Here is a 17,474-nt window from a genome sequence, read left to right as displayed (position 1 = left end):
TGTTTGTGTTGTGTTGTCTTGTTTGTGTTGTGCTGACGCAGGACAGTTTCCAATTTCGTTGTACTATTGTTCGAGGTATGACTGTGCAGTGACAACAAAGAGTTATCTCTGTTATCTCTAAAGGTTTAAGTCACATTGATATGCGTTTCACCTTTCACACCCAGAAGCCATGACCATCTTTTATGCCATCTGCTGTTAGTAAGTACATTTTCTCATCTTTGTAAGGCTAAATTACACTCCCTTCCACTCACGACAAGCTAAGCTAAGAACACTTTTAATAATATGTAAGTAGATAGATAGATAGATAGATAGATAGATAGATAGATAGATAGATAGATCTATCTATCTATCTATCTATCTATCTTTATTAATCCCTCGGGTGGGTTCCTCTGGGAAATTCGATTTCCAAAAAAGCACAGCACCGACAGAAGTTACAGAGTTACAGAATATTATATATATATATATATATATATATATATATATATATATATATATATATATATACACATACATACATACATACATACATACATATATATATATATATATATACATACATACATACATACATACATATATATATATATATATATATATATATATATATATATATATATATATATATATATGTATGTATATATATATATATAATATTCTGTAACTCTGTAACTTCTGTCGGTGCTGTGCTTTTTTGGAAATCGAAAACCCTAACCCTATATGTATATGTATATATATATATATATATATGTATATATATATATATATATATATATATATATATATATATATATATATATATATATATATATATATATATACATACATATATATACATACATACATACATACATACATATATACATATATATACATACATACATATATATACATACATACATATATATACATACACATACATACATACATATATATATATATATATATATATATATATATATATATATATATATATATATATATATACACACACACACATATATAAATACAGAGACAAATATAAATAAAATATACGAAGGGGATAAATAGAATAAATAGGAATAAAAATAAAAATACAAGTGAATTGCACATTTCAAGTATTGAGTCTATTGCACCGTTGACTATTTACAAAAGTATTGCACAAAAGGTATTGCACAGTGAGGTGAAGAGGCACTACAGCTTAGTTGTTCCCCCCTCCTTTGTCCTCCTGTTTCCCCTCCCTCTCCCCTCCAGGGAGGAGTTAAACAGTCTGATGGCGTGTGGGACAAAGGAGTTTTTAAGTCTGTTAGTTCTTGTCTTTGGGAGAAGCAACCTGTCACTGAACAGACTCTTCTGGTTGTTAATGGCCGTGTGCAGAGGATGTCTGGCATTGTCCATAATGTCCATCAGTATGTATAAGGCTTAAATAATTCCTCAAGCAGATACTGTATCTCTGCTTGAGATTGGAGTCTACAAATTTTTTTAAAGGAAAGTCTGTGTTACAAACTGGGATCAAAAAGTTTGCAAGACACCAGAATGTACCAGGCAGGTTTGCTTAATAAAAGATACTATGGAGTTTTCAGAGCTCCACTCAAAGGGACCAAAAATAAAGATATCTTGACTGACCATTCCTTTTTAAAATCCGTCTCTCAAATGTAATACTGAATCAGTAGTTCTCATTTGAAGATTTCAAATGTTCACCAGAAATGCTGCTACTATATCCATTCATCAACCCTCCAGAGGATTTCAACACTGCCAACAACTACACCCTTTGCATCGAGTAGTGATTTAAAAACAGCAAAAAGCAAGAATGCACCAGATTGTAAAAAATTCAATTGATCACTCAGCAATTATGAAGTAATGCAGAAAGCTGGAGGTAAAGCCGCAGCATTTTAAAAGACTACTTCAGTATTGTATATGTGCGCTGGGATCCAGCCGGCACCTCAGGGTGAATCTGAATTGTAGTTTTAGCTGTAGTTTTGTATTTTGAGTATTCTGACTGTAAATAGTTACTCCATCAAAACATCACAAAAGTACAGCCTGAAACCTCTGGGTGTATTTAGACAAGTACTTTTATGACTGCTTTAGTCACGTTGTGGAGGTAAGCATCAACGACACAGAGCTCTCAGTTCTCACTCCTTCTTTATTCGTCTCCAACATCAACTGCGCATATCGCGCCACAATACACAAGAACACACTTCCTATACACTGAGTGTGAGTGGAGCCCTCTACTGGTCCACCACACATGCCCCCCCCCCCCCCGAACACCCAGCAGAACTAGTCCAGGACCCGGGGCTTAAGCAAACGGCCGGAACGGCTGAACTGGGGGGGTGGGGAATTGACAGAGGGCAACCCAGCCCGGGAGCGAGGCTGGCACTGGCGGTCAGAAAAAGCTGCAGACGACTCGGACTCCGTTGATTTTGGGTCGCTCCTGGGGGGAAAAACAGAATCCATCAGCCCGGTGGCAGGTGGGCGGCCGCGGCGAGGGGCCTGGGCCGGGACCACCTGATCCTCCTGCATAACATGTGCAGGCTTAAGTCTGTCAACAGAGACAACCTCCTGCCGACCGCCAAAGTCCAAAATGAAATGTTTGTTGCCTGGTTTAAGAACCCTGTATGGCGGACGCAGCGGAGTCCTATGGGCATTGTGCCTGACGAAAACGAAACGAGCAGAGTCCAACGAACTCGGAACAAAAGTGTCAGGCAGGCAGTGGTGCACAGGACCTTGGGGGGCGAAAAGGCAACAAAGAGGTATCGAAACATGGGGGAGGGCTCTCAGGTAAGAATTCCCCGGGGACCTGGAGAGGCTGGCCGAGGACCAGTTCAGCCGGGGAAACCCCGAGGTCTTCTTTAACCGCGCTACGCAATCCCAGCAAAACCAACGGAAGACGGTCGACCCATTCGCCACTTGTTAAGGAAGCCCGGAGCGCGGCCTTAAGTGACCGGTGAAACCTTTCGCACATCCCATTAGCTTGCGGGTGGTATGCTGTGGTGCCGTGGACCTTGACTCCCAGGCCGTCAGCCATAGCAGACCGAAGTTCAGAAACAAACTGGGGGCCCCTGTCTGAGGTAATGTCAGTAGGAGGCCCGAAACGTGAAACCCACGTTGACAAAAATGCCCTGGCCACCGTCACCGCTGTCGTGGACGCCAGGGGTACCGCCTCCAGCCACCTGGTCGTGCGGTCCACCACAGTCAAAAGGTGCGTGAAACCCTGTGACTGCGGCAAGGGACCAACCAGGTCCACATGAACGTGATCGAAACGCCTACCCGGGACATGGAAAGGTTCGAGGGGTGCCTGTGTGTGCCGGTGGATTTTCGAGCAATGGCATGGCAGGCAGCAACGCGCTCTGTCGTCAAAACGCTGATGGTAGAAACAGATGCTCTGTACACGGTGCCGGTGTGTAGCAATCCCTGCCATCAGCAAGGAGGCGTGGAAGGTGCCGCCGGCGAGTCCGTAGCCAGGGCGTGAACGTCGAAAGTGCGGCTAGCCAGGAAAATGCAATCTGCTTCTTCAGCCAGGGAGCGATAATCCTTCGCAGGCAGAAGTGGGGAGTTTGCGAGGACAGCTCTCACGGCAGCCGGTAGTTGGCGAAGGAAGAGGTGGGCGAAGAGGAAACCACCGTCATCCGGCCCGATCAACGATAGCATGTTCTCCATGAGCTCGAGCGCGGTACCGCCACCCAAGCCTGACAGGTTGAGGTGCTTTTCGGCTCGTCCAGTGTCGGAGAGGGCATAGCGCCGAAAAAGCAGCTCTTTGAGGGCGGCATATTTCCCTTGGGCGGGTGGGTCCCGGAGGAGCGCCATCGCGCGACGGGTGGCCAGCGGGTCGAGCGAGGCCACTACATGGTGATACTTCGTGTCGTCAGCCGAGATGCTGCGAAGGGCGAACTGAGCCTCCACGTGTACAAACCATGACGGGGGGTCATGGAGCCAAAAGTCCGGCAGTTTCAGCGCCACAGCGAACGTAGCTGCAACAGGAGGCGGAGGTCCCGCAGCCGCTGATGCATCCATAACGTTATCTGCGGCTCGTTGCATGCTCGAGTCAGGGGTCACCAATGTGGAGGTAAGCATCAACGACACAGAGTTCTCAGTTCTCACTCCTTCTTTATTCGTCTCCAACATCAACTGCGCATATCGCGCCACAATACACAGGAACACACTTCCTATACACTGGGTGTGAGTGGAGCCCTCTAGTGGTCTACCACAACGTCTTCAATTAGTGCATTTTTATCTGGGAGTAAAACAGGCTAAAAATAAAACATAAATGCGCAAAAAGTAAAAACATTAAAAAGTGTTTTCTAGAAAATACATTAATTAAAAAAGCACATTTTAATCTTCCATACAAGCCATCTCTCTCTCTCTGCTTCTAATGTATTCACTCATTAAAGAACAAACAGGTTGGGTGCTAATTCTCTCAGCATCTGAGATTCAGTAATGATGAGTGTAAACAGATGAAAACTGCTACAGTTTAAGGGGTCACGTCAACAATATGCTAACAGTACAAGTCTCATCGCCACTGGAACAAACAGTGGTAGGTATTTTTGTCCTGCCACTGTTTGGACCATAACAAACTTATCTCAGTGTATCACCTTTGAATAGGGCCAACTTCTCTTATTCTCTGCTTAGCTCTCCTCCTTCCCCGTCTTGCGGTTCTGCATTAAACACTCGCATAAATATGCGATCGGATGAGGTGCTGCAGTTGGGAGAATCCTTGCATGTTAATAACACTGAAACAATAACACTGTGACACCTGTCTGCTCCTGACAGCTTGCATTCAATCGGATGAAACTGCAGTTGCACGGAGACAAGTGTGGGCTTCGACTCGCGTCCGCAAATTAACAGAACGCTGACAGCCATCAATAGCAGACATATGGACAGATGGTCAGAAGTGTAAGAATTTCAGCGGGCGATACACTTGTCTGTCTGCAACTCTCTCTCTCTTTCCTTCTTTATAAATCCGCCTTTGTCTCACTCTTCAAATGTTTTCCAAACGCTGTATGCGAAAATGTCATCCAAAACAATTAATGAGCAAAAGCAATAAGCAGAACATACTTTGAAGAGAAAACAATCGAAAGAATCATAGTGCACATGCTAGCTCCAATCTGTCTGTATGGCTAAAAATATGTAGATGTACTTATCCTCCAAAATGCCGTGAACCTGCCACGCGTGCCTGTTATGTGAGAATTTTAATTAGACTTAGACAAACAAATAAACCCCGACACATGCACTCAATAACATACTAATCATATGAATGCCAATTAAAATATCTGAATGAGTGTTTAGTTATCGCCTCAAAGGTCCCCACACTCGATAAACCTGCAAATTTAAAGCAATCACTAACATCCACTGAGGCACTATGTGGATGTTAAAGATAACATACAAACACTAGATTTTTCCTTCTGCTAATTATTTACCAGAATTTATTTATGTAACACTTTAAAAACAACACATGGCCAACCAAAGTGTTGTGCAGCAGAAATATAAAAAGTACAATGAGAACAATAAATACAATAAATAAAGTTACCCACTGAGCGAGTTTTTAACCTGGATTTAAAGAGCACCACTGAATAGGGCTGGGCCATATTATACCGTTCACGGTAATACCGGTATAATGTTAGGCAACGATAGGAAAATGAAATATCGCGATAGAATATGAGTAAAACGCGCATGCGCAGTGCCTTTGTTTTCATACGCACATGGCCGATTGTTGAGTGAAACAAATGAACCAGAATTGGTTTGTAAAAATGGTGCAACTTCAGTGATGTGGAACTGGTTTGGTGTTTGTCCGTCAGATACACAACAAAGCACGTTTTTTGGCAGAACATGCAAGCGGCCGTCGTTATTGTCGTATTTGTCGGACTAAGATGCTCTTAAATCTGGGAGTAATCTGGGACCTAAACTCTGTATGCTTCAGGTCAAACAACACTGCAGCATCACTGAGAGTTAAAAACTGTCTAAATTCTTTCATCTTTAATAAAACGATCAGCATTGCTGCTTTACCAGGTGTAACTATAAAGTTTAACTTCCAGGCATCCATGAAAACAAAAGTTATTACATTTAACGGAGTTAGAAGTTAGCAGGAAGCTAGCGGAAGTTAGCTCGCTAGTTTCGCTAGTTACCTAAGCATGATATTGCATGTTCTGACTGAGAGATTTCTGAAAAAATTCAAACGTACAGCTCTGTTATCACTTCCAACATAAATGAAGACAGGAAACTAAACAGCAGTGACGTTTGTAGGGTTACTGAAGTTGGGCTAGCTGGTATATAATGATGTGCTACGTGATCGCTAGCGACACAGCTATGTTAGCATAACATAAACAGCGAAGCTGGAGGACGAACACTAACACTTTTTCACTTATAAAAGTTAACATTCCTGATAGTTAGAGACAAATGCAATCGCATGGCAGGATGCTGTAAACGGACCAAACTTCAGTCAGGAGAACAACTGAGATAATCCATCCACAATACAAGGTTAGTCATTAATATACTGCAACAACATGGGAATAGAACAGCTGCCAGAGAATTCAACATTAATGAATCAATGGTACAGAAGTGGAGGAAGCAAGAAGAATGAGTTTAATAAAGTTTGATTTATCTGACTGCTTTGTTTCGCTTAATGTGCCTTATAATCCCGTGCACCTTATGGTCCAAAAAATACGTACTGCGCACTGCAGTTTAATGTTGCAAAGCACCTCTTTTTAACTTCAGTGGATATTATACATGGTTATGCTCAGGATATGTCAGCCCATTTCTACTGGAAATGCCTTTTGGTTAAACTTTCAGCAAGGAATTTGCATTTGCACTGTTACATTTTTATAAAGCTTTAATGTACATAAAAACTAGCTTCTTGTTTAAGTGAAAATAAATGGAAGGTTGTCTTTTTGCGCTAGTAATGTTGTGGAGTTGTATTTGGTCTCGCATCAATTATATCGTCGGTTATATCGTTATCGCAAATTTTCAAATATATATCGTGATAAATATTTTTGGCCATATCGCCCTGCTCTACCACTGAAGTAGATTTGCCTAAAGAGGCCATATTTTACATAGTAAATATTACATAGACTGTATATAAAAGATGGACTTAGCCATCTTTACCAATGGGTTAAACAAGGCTCTGTTCCCACATGGATTGATGACATGTGGGAACAGAGCACTTCAGCTGCATAAAGCGTGCTTTGCCTTGGTTGCTAGCAGGTTGCCGTGGTAACTCATAGTTTGTATGGAAGACACCATCTTGTCTTTAAGCGCTCTCTCCGAGCTGCAGTGAAACTTGAAAGTGAGGCATGACAAACAGAATGTTGGCCTTTAAAGTCAAGGTTGTGCCTTATTGTTGCAACCACAACATTTCAACACGCGCAACTTCTACTTTGAAGGCGAACGTCCAGTATGCATCACACTTTCACAGTTTCACTACCACTCGTTTGCACGCGTTTGCAGACAAGTCGGCATTTTTCATGCTAACTACAGGTAACTGCGGTAACCTACTAGCAACCAAAGCGTATTCATAGTGAGGTTTTCAGTGTGGCACCTTATTTCTCTATGCAGCCAGATTCCTGCTAATGAATGAGTGCATTCTGTCCCATTGAAACTGCTGGTGATGAGGAGACTGCAGACTGGTCACTAAGTCTACAAGCCTGATGCTTTACGAAGCCTCAAACTAAACATTTTCGCCTTAGCTATCATTCTGTTTCAAAACTTGATGTTACAAGCAGAGGGTGGAGCTGACTGAGAAACCAAAAACACTTACATGAAAGCCACAATTCACAACCTAAATGTCATGGTACATTCAAAAAGACTCATAACTATTGCTTGAACTCAAATGTATCAACTACTCAAGTGAGTATTTGAGATGTTTTCCAACATACTTTCATACAACCATGTAAACAGAATTATTGCCCTCTGCTGGACATTTAAAAGAACACAGGCTTAAGACATTTCAGCATCTGCTTCTATTTTCAATTTTCAGCTACATGCACAACACGTCAACTTTAACTTCCCTACATTCTTCGTCTTGTATCATTTCTTCTTCAGCCCGTTGTGGCTGTGATCGAGCTTTGGGTCAACGTGGCTATAAGCAGTCTTTCCAGAGAGCCCAATGCATCTCAGTGTACCCTAAAGCAATTTCAAGCAAATATATTTACTTTATGCACATTACACATTCAAGAGCATTTCCACATCTGCCACCACTGCTTCAGATAGGCTCTCATCTTCCCCTTTTAAAAACAAAAAACCCAAAAAACAGGAAGCTGTCATTCTGTAGAGAGGAAGTCCCGACGGTGTTGGAAGTACCTGTTCTGTTTTGCAGAGCCTGACTTTACTCCCCGCCAGGGACACCAGCACTCTGCCTTTGTAACCGCGGAGCTCCAGCAAGCCTCGCTTGTTTGTGGAGGAGGCGTGAGGGAGGGTGCCGGAGCGCTTCTGGGAGCCACAGGCGGGGGGGCGCGTGGCCGTCTGAAGAGTTTCCATCCACTCCTGGCGCTCCCCTGTGGACACGTGCATGAGTGAGAGACAGATACGAGAGAAAAAGGGAGGCAGATGGTGCATGTGGATACAAGTGTGAGCGTGTAAAGGAGTGAATACAAGAGGGAAGGAAATCAAGAAAAGCCAGGGAGAGAACCAGACAAAAAGAGATCAGGGCATCCTAAAGTCTTTGAATCATAGTGTTAACTCATCATTTTTGCATTTGTTCTGTGAGCTACATTGGCTCCTAAACCTCCGCTGCATACTGATACAGAAAACTCCAGCCTGAAAGGAAAAGTAATTGAAACACAGGATGAGCTACAATTGGTGAAAATTCACTCAGCCGCTGGAAGGAGAAAAAAAACCCACTATCCTGCAAAGCTGAAAAGTGCTAGCAGTGGAGATACAGATGGCTGCTTCTCAGAGATTTGCAAGCCTCAAGCAAAATGTGGCGGGGATAATTTCAGTCAAGACAACACCTAATTAAAATATACGATAAAAAGAGAAGAAAAAAAGGTACAGGTTTTAACGAGAAGCAGCCACACTTCTCTGAATACTCTAATTTGTCTCAAGTTTGGAAGAAAACAAAGAAAGTCACAAAGAGGAGTGACTATATTTCACAGAGCAGCTTATCTTGGCTTTAAGAGTATCGCTTCTTCTGAAATTCTTATTTTGGGGTTCAAATTGTTCGTCGATGTCCAAATCCTTATCTACTGCCGCTCAGGCGTTTCAAACGCTCCGTTTCATGAAATGTGATAACCACTTTAAGTTATTAATATCTTCAAAAAAACAAAAAAAGCTGCCATGTCATTGCATCAAAGAGAGACTTAAGAGGTTGTTACTTCCACATGCTGACCACTTTTAATGAACAGCAGCTACTGCTACGTTAAGATGATGAACGACTTTGTTGAGGAGAGCTCTGGATGAACAAATGCCAAACATAAATGAACACAAGCAAACGGGCCAAAAGTCCTCCACAAGCAAGTGAGACAGTGATAAAGTCATGCAGAAAACTAGTATTTCCAGTAAATTCATGTCATTGCTACTAAAAGTGGGGCGCACTTTTTCACAGGATTGCAGGATATAGGAGTCCTATAGCAGCAGATAAACACATTAATCAGTCAATTTCTTATATTTCTTGCTGTTTGGGGATTTGATAAAACCACAAAAGAAGACATTGCAGATTGTCTCGCAGCACAACGCAAACAAAGGAATCTAAAGCTTTACAGGCCTTAGACTCTTCGGGTAGCTATCATTAGACAATTGCTGCTGGAAAGACGGGTTTAGCAAACAGTCAATTGTCCCATCAATGGCACATCTAACGCAGTTTGGAGTCTTCAAGCAGTGTCCTTGAGCGGGACAGGACTTACTGTAAATCCCCCTGGATTACTGTGCAGATAAATGGCTCAAACGTAGTGTGCTCCATCATGTTCCGCACAGGGTTTACATTCAAAAGATGTATTCGAAAGGCCTCTCAGAAATCTTCCTCTGCAACTTTTCAAGCAAACATAAAAGCAGACATGAAGCACACGCTGTAAAGCCCATCCCTCCACCGCCCAAGACACGGTGCTATCAAAGCCCGCAAAGTGGAAACACAAGAAATACCAAAGGACTGTAAACACACACAAAGACTCGCATCACAGGTCCAAAGCAGAACCCACAGCGGTAGCTGTTCTACACAAGCCGGAATAAGAAATGCATTTAAAAAACTCTATAAGCTGATATGAACACTATGCAAGCAGCAATGCTGTCCTCTAAAAAAGAATTTATAAGTTACTGTATGTTTTTGAAATATAAATATCCTCCAAGTGAAAATGTGCAAAGCATCAACTCATCATACGAAAAGCAAAAAAGCAAAAAGCAGCACTGACAGCATGACAGTTTATCGGAATATAATATGATTAAATGATGCTCTCAGAATAACCACAAACATTTGTGTGTGGTCACAAAGGGGGCGTCACACCGCCCCTTTCAGGAAATGTATTTTTGGATACCTCACGCATGGGTTTAATGTGCTTTGCTCAAATGTTCAGGATGAAGAAACACCTTCGCTTGGTGTAACATCCTCTCGGCTTGCTTTTTTTCATCCGTTACATTTCTTTGCTAAGAACAGGAAGGAAACTGCACGAATCGTGATATGAAAGTTATTGCAACTGGAAATGCAGACTAATGAAAATGCTTGAAAGAGGTTAACAAACTGCTGTAGCATGCCAATGAACGAATTTTATTGATTTCCTTGATGGGAAAATTCATCTTTTTCCCTTTTTTGCCACATCTCGTTTTTTAAAAAGTAGAATAGCCTGGAGCTAGCGGGGACTCAGTGTCTCCCTCGAAGAATGTCAAAGTGAACAGAAATCCAAAGAAGAACAGCGTGTGCTGAACCAGTGAAGGAGAGGAGGCTCACTGACATCTCACTGTTTGGATGACTAAAATTCATCTAAACATAAAATTTTTTAAAAATAATTCAAAAAACATAAGCTGCCATATATCCCATACATAAAGTGTAATATTTCAAGCCTTTTTATTGTTTATTTTTGATGATTTAGGCCTAAAAACGTATGAAAATCAGAAATCCTGTATCTCAAATTATTAGAGTTTGAGTAAATTAAATATTGTGAATGTCTCAGTCTAATTCAGCACTCGCAACCAATCATAATCACAGAAAAGACTGCTGATTTGGACAGCATTTGTCCAAATGACACGTATCAACACCCTTCACACCAAGGGTAAGCTATGGGGGGGTCACTGCTGAAGAGGCTGGCTGTTCACAGAGAGCTGTACTGAACCATAGTAATTACAAGTTAACTTGAAGCGAAACATGGGGTGAGAAAAGCTGCAAAAGCAGCAGGGATGACTATAGCCTCGAGAGGACCGCCGAATAAAGTTGATTCGAGAACTCGGAAGAGATTTATGCCGAGTGGACTAAGGCTGGAGTCAGTGCATCAAGAGCCTCCATGAGGGAAATCTTCAGGAAAACGACTGTAACTGTTACAAGTGAGGTGCTGTGTCATCTGCTGGTGTTGGTGGCATTTGGTCAACTGTGTCAGTCAGCGCAGCAAGCGTATACCAGGAGGTTTTAGAGCCAGCCATGCTTTCATCTGCTGAAGAACTTTATGGAGATCCTGATTTCCTTTTCCAGCAGGACTTGGCACCTGCCCAGAGAGCTTGTGCTCAAATGGCCAGCCAAGTCACATGACCCTAACCTTACAGAGGTTATATGAGGTTCAGGTTCAGGTTGGTACTTGACAGTACCTCACAGAAAAGCTGTGAGGTACTGTCAAGCAGAACATAAGAAACACCAGAACCAAAAACATAGATGAGCTGAAGGACACTATCACAACAACCTGGATGGTATAACTCAAGTTGGACTTGAAACATCGTTTTTTTTTTTTTGATTGATTGATTGATTGATTGATTGATTGATTGATTGATTGATTGATTTAACATTTAGAGATACTGGATTTTCACAAATAGTACATACAACAACCAAAAAAAGTGATTTGCAACCATGTTAATAGAGTCTGACACATTTATTACCTGATGTATCGTATCGGCCAATAGTAGCTATTTAGTTTCAAAACTGCACACTGGAGGATACTCTGCAACTTCTCAGTTAGAAACACACAACAATCGATTGATGTAAACGAGTACATAAACACACAAAAAATATACAGAGAAATCCCCCCCACCCCAAAAAAACAGATCTTTTGATTTTTATATCAAAAGATCGATATCAGAGTTTAACACCGATATCAGATTTTTGATATCGGTGTTAAAAAGGACAGGCTCTACAAGATACAAAAGAACAGTTAAGTAAAAGTGATACAAAAGATTGATACAAAAAGGAAGGCACTGATAACTTGAGATTTACACACAAAGGACAAAAAGTGAGATACAGTGGTCCCTCGTTTATCGCAGGAATTGCGTTCCAAAAATAACCCGCGACAGGCATGAACATGTTCACACTTTTCTCTCTTGTTTAAACGCTCTCAAAGTTCAAGCCTTCTAGAAAAATAAGTCTTATATAGAATGAAACCAGACACACCTGCGGTTGCCTTTGAGGGTGCAAAACGTTTCGTGGACATTGTTGTTTGTTGGGGAGAAAACTTACAAACACACAGTGCAGCACTTCAGAGTCACACTGCTAGAGATCGAAGATTTATGTAAATTTGACAAGCTGAACGCACTCTGCACTGTACAGGAGACACGGCACGAGATTGATTGACAATGGTCTACAGCCAATTAGGATGTAGAACACTATGCGCTGTAAAAAAAACAAAAAAAACCAAAAAAAAACATGGAAAAGTGCACAAAAAAATCAGCGAAACAGCGAGGCCACGAAAGTTGAACCGCGTTATGGCGAGGGACCACTGTAAACCTTTTGCTAAAAGTATGGGCAAGCAGGAAGTTTGTTGGCTAAAACAGTGTTCGGCTCATCTATAGTTTACTTGGGTCACTATTGACAGTTGGTAAATGGAGTAGTAACTGATAGCAGATGCATTCTTGAGACATTTTTGCCAACCATGACTGATAAATGGTACAGTGAAAGTAGTCCAGTTTAAAGAAAGAGTTCAACTGTACACTTTTGAACATGAGGCACAGTGAAGATGAAGGGGTTCTTGAATCCATCTGACAGGGCTGTGGGTGTATGTCAGATGAAAAAGGTCGGTAACCACTGACACACACCATAGAGTGAGGCGTATGTGATGGAAAGACTGACACTAAAAATATTCTTCAAAACACGGAAGCTGGTCAGCGAACCACAAAGCCCACATACTTCCTTTTTCTGTTCAATCTAATTTGTTCAAACGAGCTCCAAGTTCATCTTAATCGTCAGAGCAAAATGTTTTTGGTACCCTCTCTTGTCACCAGATAAATCATTGTGGAGCATCGCCTTGCTCCGGAAATTTTAAAACGGACCGTTTTACACTCACGCCCATGCTCACATGACACAGTGCGCGCTCCTGTTCACGGCGTCTTGCTATTCCAGTCATCTCCAGGTGGCAGGATGGCAGAAAAGAAGACTGCCTGCATTTATGTCAGCAGTGCCGGTTTCTGAGTAAAAATCTAATTCACTCAAAGGAGACATCCTTAACATATAGTATATAATTTTAACAAAGTTCCTAAAGGCAACCATCAACACAACATTACATGAAAGCCGCTAAAACTACAGCTTGCCCACCCTCGCCCACCCACGCCCCAAGACGTCAGCGTGTACAAAAGAAAATTAGCCACCAAGGCCCAAACAGTGCATCAATTGCAATTTGTCTTGCTTATTTGTAGCATAAATAAACTAAAGAACCAATTTAAAAGCATAAAAACAGGCCTAATGACCTAATAACCCCAAAATATTCAAAACACAGTCGTTACAGATTTATTACGTGGGTGCAAATTAATTTAATATATCCAGAATTTTAATGATCGCAGAAATTAGTTCGTATTTATAAAAACAACAAGGTGATTCTTCAAGGTCTTTTTTTTTTTTAAGGCAGACTACACCTCCATTTTTCTCCTTTCTGCTTTGACAGACTCAAATTTGAACTTGAGCTGCGTCACCCCCCAGAGTGACCTATCGGCGTGTCCTCCACACACACAGGAAGGGACCCGTCAATCATTTTTTTGGTCACCGTCAACCTGTCACCGTCATAAATTGACCTTAATCATCTTCTCGACTGTGACCTTCTGACCCTCCTGCAGCCTTTGTGGACGTGTCTCTCCTTGAATTTGCATGCAAACATACCCTCTCAGGTCTCTGGGCGTCCTCATCGTCGACAACCTTAACCGCCCCCCACTCGAGCACCAAAATACTGTATCTGCTGCCCGGTACCAATCCCAGCTCAGCCCCACCCTCAGACTCTTATGAATTCACAAGGAGCTGGTATCAATAATAAAAGGCCTGCTCAATTATTGACCGCCCTTTACATCACTTGGCTTTATGGTTCCCTTCCCATCTTGCTTTCTGACTTCCATTACCTGTCCTGCTCTCACTTATTTGCCTGTTCATTTATTCAGATGGGGGGGAGGGGGGGGGGGCTCCTTCCTCCTTCCCTCCACTTTCCGCTGGCCTCCTCGCCCAAGCTGTCAATCTGAGCGCAGGAGGGATGGTAGCAGAGGAGGAAGGTGAAAGTAACGGTGGCGTGCCTGTACGCCTTGCACGTTAGGATTTGTGTATGTTAATATTTGCCTCGCACAAGAACCTCGCAATGATTTTTTGCTCAGTGCACAAACACGGCATCACCTCTGCATGCACAGAACAACTGCCAGCCACTAAAAATCCAGCGGCCAAAACTAGTGCTTATTAAGGGATATATGCAAGGCCATCTATTTGAAAGAATATTCGACTTTTCATGGAGAGAGACGAGGGGAGGGGCAGATAATCCTCAGCGAAAGTGGATGAGATGAGAGCTAGGTCCACTCAGCGCTCAACAGAGATCTTAGAAGCCGCCCACGCGGTCTCCATCAGCAGGGATACAAAACAAAAGGGGAGGAAAACAAATAATAAAAGATACACAAAGCTGAGGGACTGTGGCCATTTTCTGTTTCTCTCCTTTTAATCATCTCAGTGCCCAAACTCACCAACACTGAACGAAACATTTCTATTATTATTTAGTGTTTAATCTACACATTTGCCACAAATTACGTCTTACACTCACATTCATCCTCAGTAAAAACTGTTTATGTTCATCAGAATCAAATTTCTGGCAAACGTATCCAAACTGTGGATTTTGTACATTCTGAATTATGTGACATTCAGTTCAAACTGATTTAAGTGACTTTGAATGTGGAGTGGTTGTTCGGTCCGAGTATTTCAGAAAGCAATGATCTGCTGGGATTTTCCCCACACAGCCATCTCTAGAGTTCACAGAGATTAGTCTGGACAAGAGAAAACTTCCAGTGGACAGCAGTTCTATCCATGAAAATGTCTTGCTGATGTTATTAATCTCTGGCTCTCTTCCACAGCATGTCTTTATCCTGTCTTCCTTCTCTCACCCCAACCGGTCCGCAGATGGCCCCGCCCCTCCCTGAGCCTGGTTCTGCCGGAGGTTTCTTCCTGTTAAAAGGGAGTTTTTCCTCCCCACTGTTGCCAAAGTGCTTCCTCATAGGGGGTCTACCTACCCAGGTTAGGAGGGAACTGAGGAGGATTAATGGCAAGAAGGCAGCGGGTCCAGATGGCATCAGCTCGAGGGTCGTCAGGTCCTGCGCGGACCAACTGTGTGGGGTGATGGAGCACCTCTTCAACCTGAGCCTGAGGTTGGGAAGAGTCCCACAGCTCTGGAAAACCTCCTGTGTTGTACCAGTGCCAAAGACTTCACGCCCCAAGGACCTCAACAGCTACAGGCCGGTGGCTCTGACATCCCACCTGATGAAGACCCTGGAGCGGTTGGTCCTGGCTCAGCTTCGGCGCCTAACAAGCTCATCACTGGACCCACTTCAGTTTGCCTACCAGCCTGGCATTGGAGCGGATGATGCCGTCATTCACCTCCTACATCGTTCCCTCGCTCACCTGGAGACCGCTGGAAGCACTGTGAGAATCATGTTCTTTGATTTCTCCAGTGCCTTCAACACCATTCTTCCCTCGGTTCTGAAGGACAAGCTGGAGAACTCTGGAGTGGACCATCACCTCACTACCTGGATTTTGGACTACCTCACCGACCGACCACAGTATGTGAGGACTCAGGGCTGTGTGTCGGACAGGGTCGTCTGCAGTACGGGGGCCCCACAGGGAACGGTTCTGGCTCCGTTCCTCTTCACCATCTACACTGCAGACTTCTCCCACAATTCCACCCAGTGCTTCCTGCAGAAGTTCTCTGATGACTCTGCAATAGTCGGCCTCATCACTGATGGGGACGACAAGGAGTACAGAGGACTGACTCAAGACTTTGTGGACTGGTGCCAGCTGAACTACCTCCAGATCAACGCCAGTAAAACCAAGGAGCTGGTGGTAGACTTCCGCAGGCACAAGCATTCTCCACTGCAACCACTGAACATCCAGGGTATGGACATTGAGGCTGTGGACAGCTACAGGTACCTTGGTGTTCATCTGAACAACAGACTGGACTGGACTCATAACTCAGACGTCCTCTACAGGAAAGGGCAGAGCAGGCTGTACCTGCTGCGGAGACTCAGGTCGTTTGGGGTGGAGGGCCCACTCCTGAAGACCTTCTATGACTCTGTGGTGGCTTCTGCTATCTTTTATGGTGTGGTCTGCTGGGACGGCAGCATCTCTGCTGGGGACAGGAAGAGACTGAACAGGGTGATCCGAAGGGCCAGCTCTGTTCTAGGATGCCCTCTGGACCCAGTGGAGGTGGTGAGTGACAGGAGAACGGCGGCTAAGCTGTCATCCCTGTTGGACAACATCTCCCACCCCATGCAGCAGACTGTGACAGCACTGAGCAGCTCCTTCAGTGGGAGACTGCGGCACCCACGGTGTGGGACGGAGAGATTTCGCAGGTCTTTCCTCCCCACTGCTGTCAGACTCCACAACAAAGACTTTAACTGAACAAACACACACATCCACACATGTGCAATAACACTAAGTGCAATAATCCTTTCTGTCATCGTTGTATTTTTACTCAGTTGTATATAGCATTCGTATTCTATTTTTATCTTATTGTATATTTTTATTCTATTTTATTCTACTGTATCTAGTATATTATTTTATTCTATTCTGTACAGCTGTGTACTGTATTTATTCTTATTGTATTCTAATTTTTGCGTCATAACTTTTGCACTGTCCACTTCCTGCTGTGACAAAACAAATTTCCCACGTGTGGGACTAATAAAGGTTATCTTATCTTATCTTATCTTACCTTACAATATAAAGTGTCTTGAGGCAACTATTGTTGTGACTTGGCGTTATATAAATAAAACTGAATTGAATTGAATGTCAGAGGTCAGAGGAGAACGATCAGACTGCTTCAAACTACAGCTGAGGTATGCAGAAGAGCATCTCTGAACTGGGTACCACTCTTGTCAGCTAAAAACAAGAAGCTGAGGCTAAAATCCCACAGGTTCCCCAAAATCGCGCTGATGACTCT

The 17,474-nt window shown here is 43.0% G+C and overlaps 1 protein-coding gene across 7 annotated transcripts in view; it reads right to left on the bottom strand.

The window, feature by feature from the left end:
* The window catches only part of arap2 (ArfGAP with RhoGAP domain, ankyrin repeat and PH domain 2), a 176,490-nt gene that overhangs the window by 121,918 nt on the left and 37,098 nt on the right, over positions 1-17,474 (bottom strand). For all 7 annotated transcript variants that reach the window (XM_082526030.1, XM_082526031.1, XM_082526028.1 and 4 more), the window contains exon 9: positions 8,266-8,459. In XM_082526030.1, coding sequence (XP_082382156.1) covers positions 8,266-8,459 — 194 coding nt within the window. The remainder of the gene's footprint in view (positions 1-8,265; positions 8,460-17,474) is intronic.

This window comes from Aulonocara stuartgranti (genome assembly GCF_965226115.1).
Source record: "Aulonocara stuartgranti genome assembly, chromosome: 3".
Classification (NCBI taxonomy): Eukaryota; Metazoa; Chordata; class Actinopteri; order Cichliformes; family Cichlidae; genus Aulonocara; species Aulonocara stuartgranti.
This window is presented reverse-complemented; position numbering and strand designations above follow the sequence as displayed.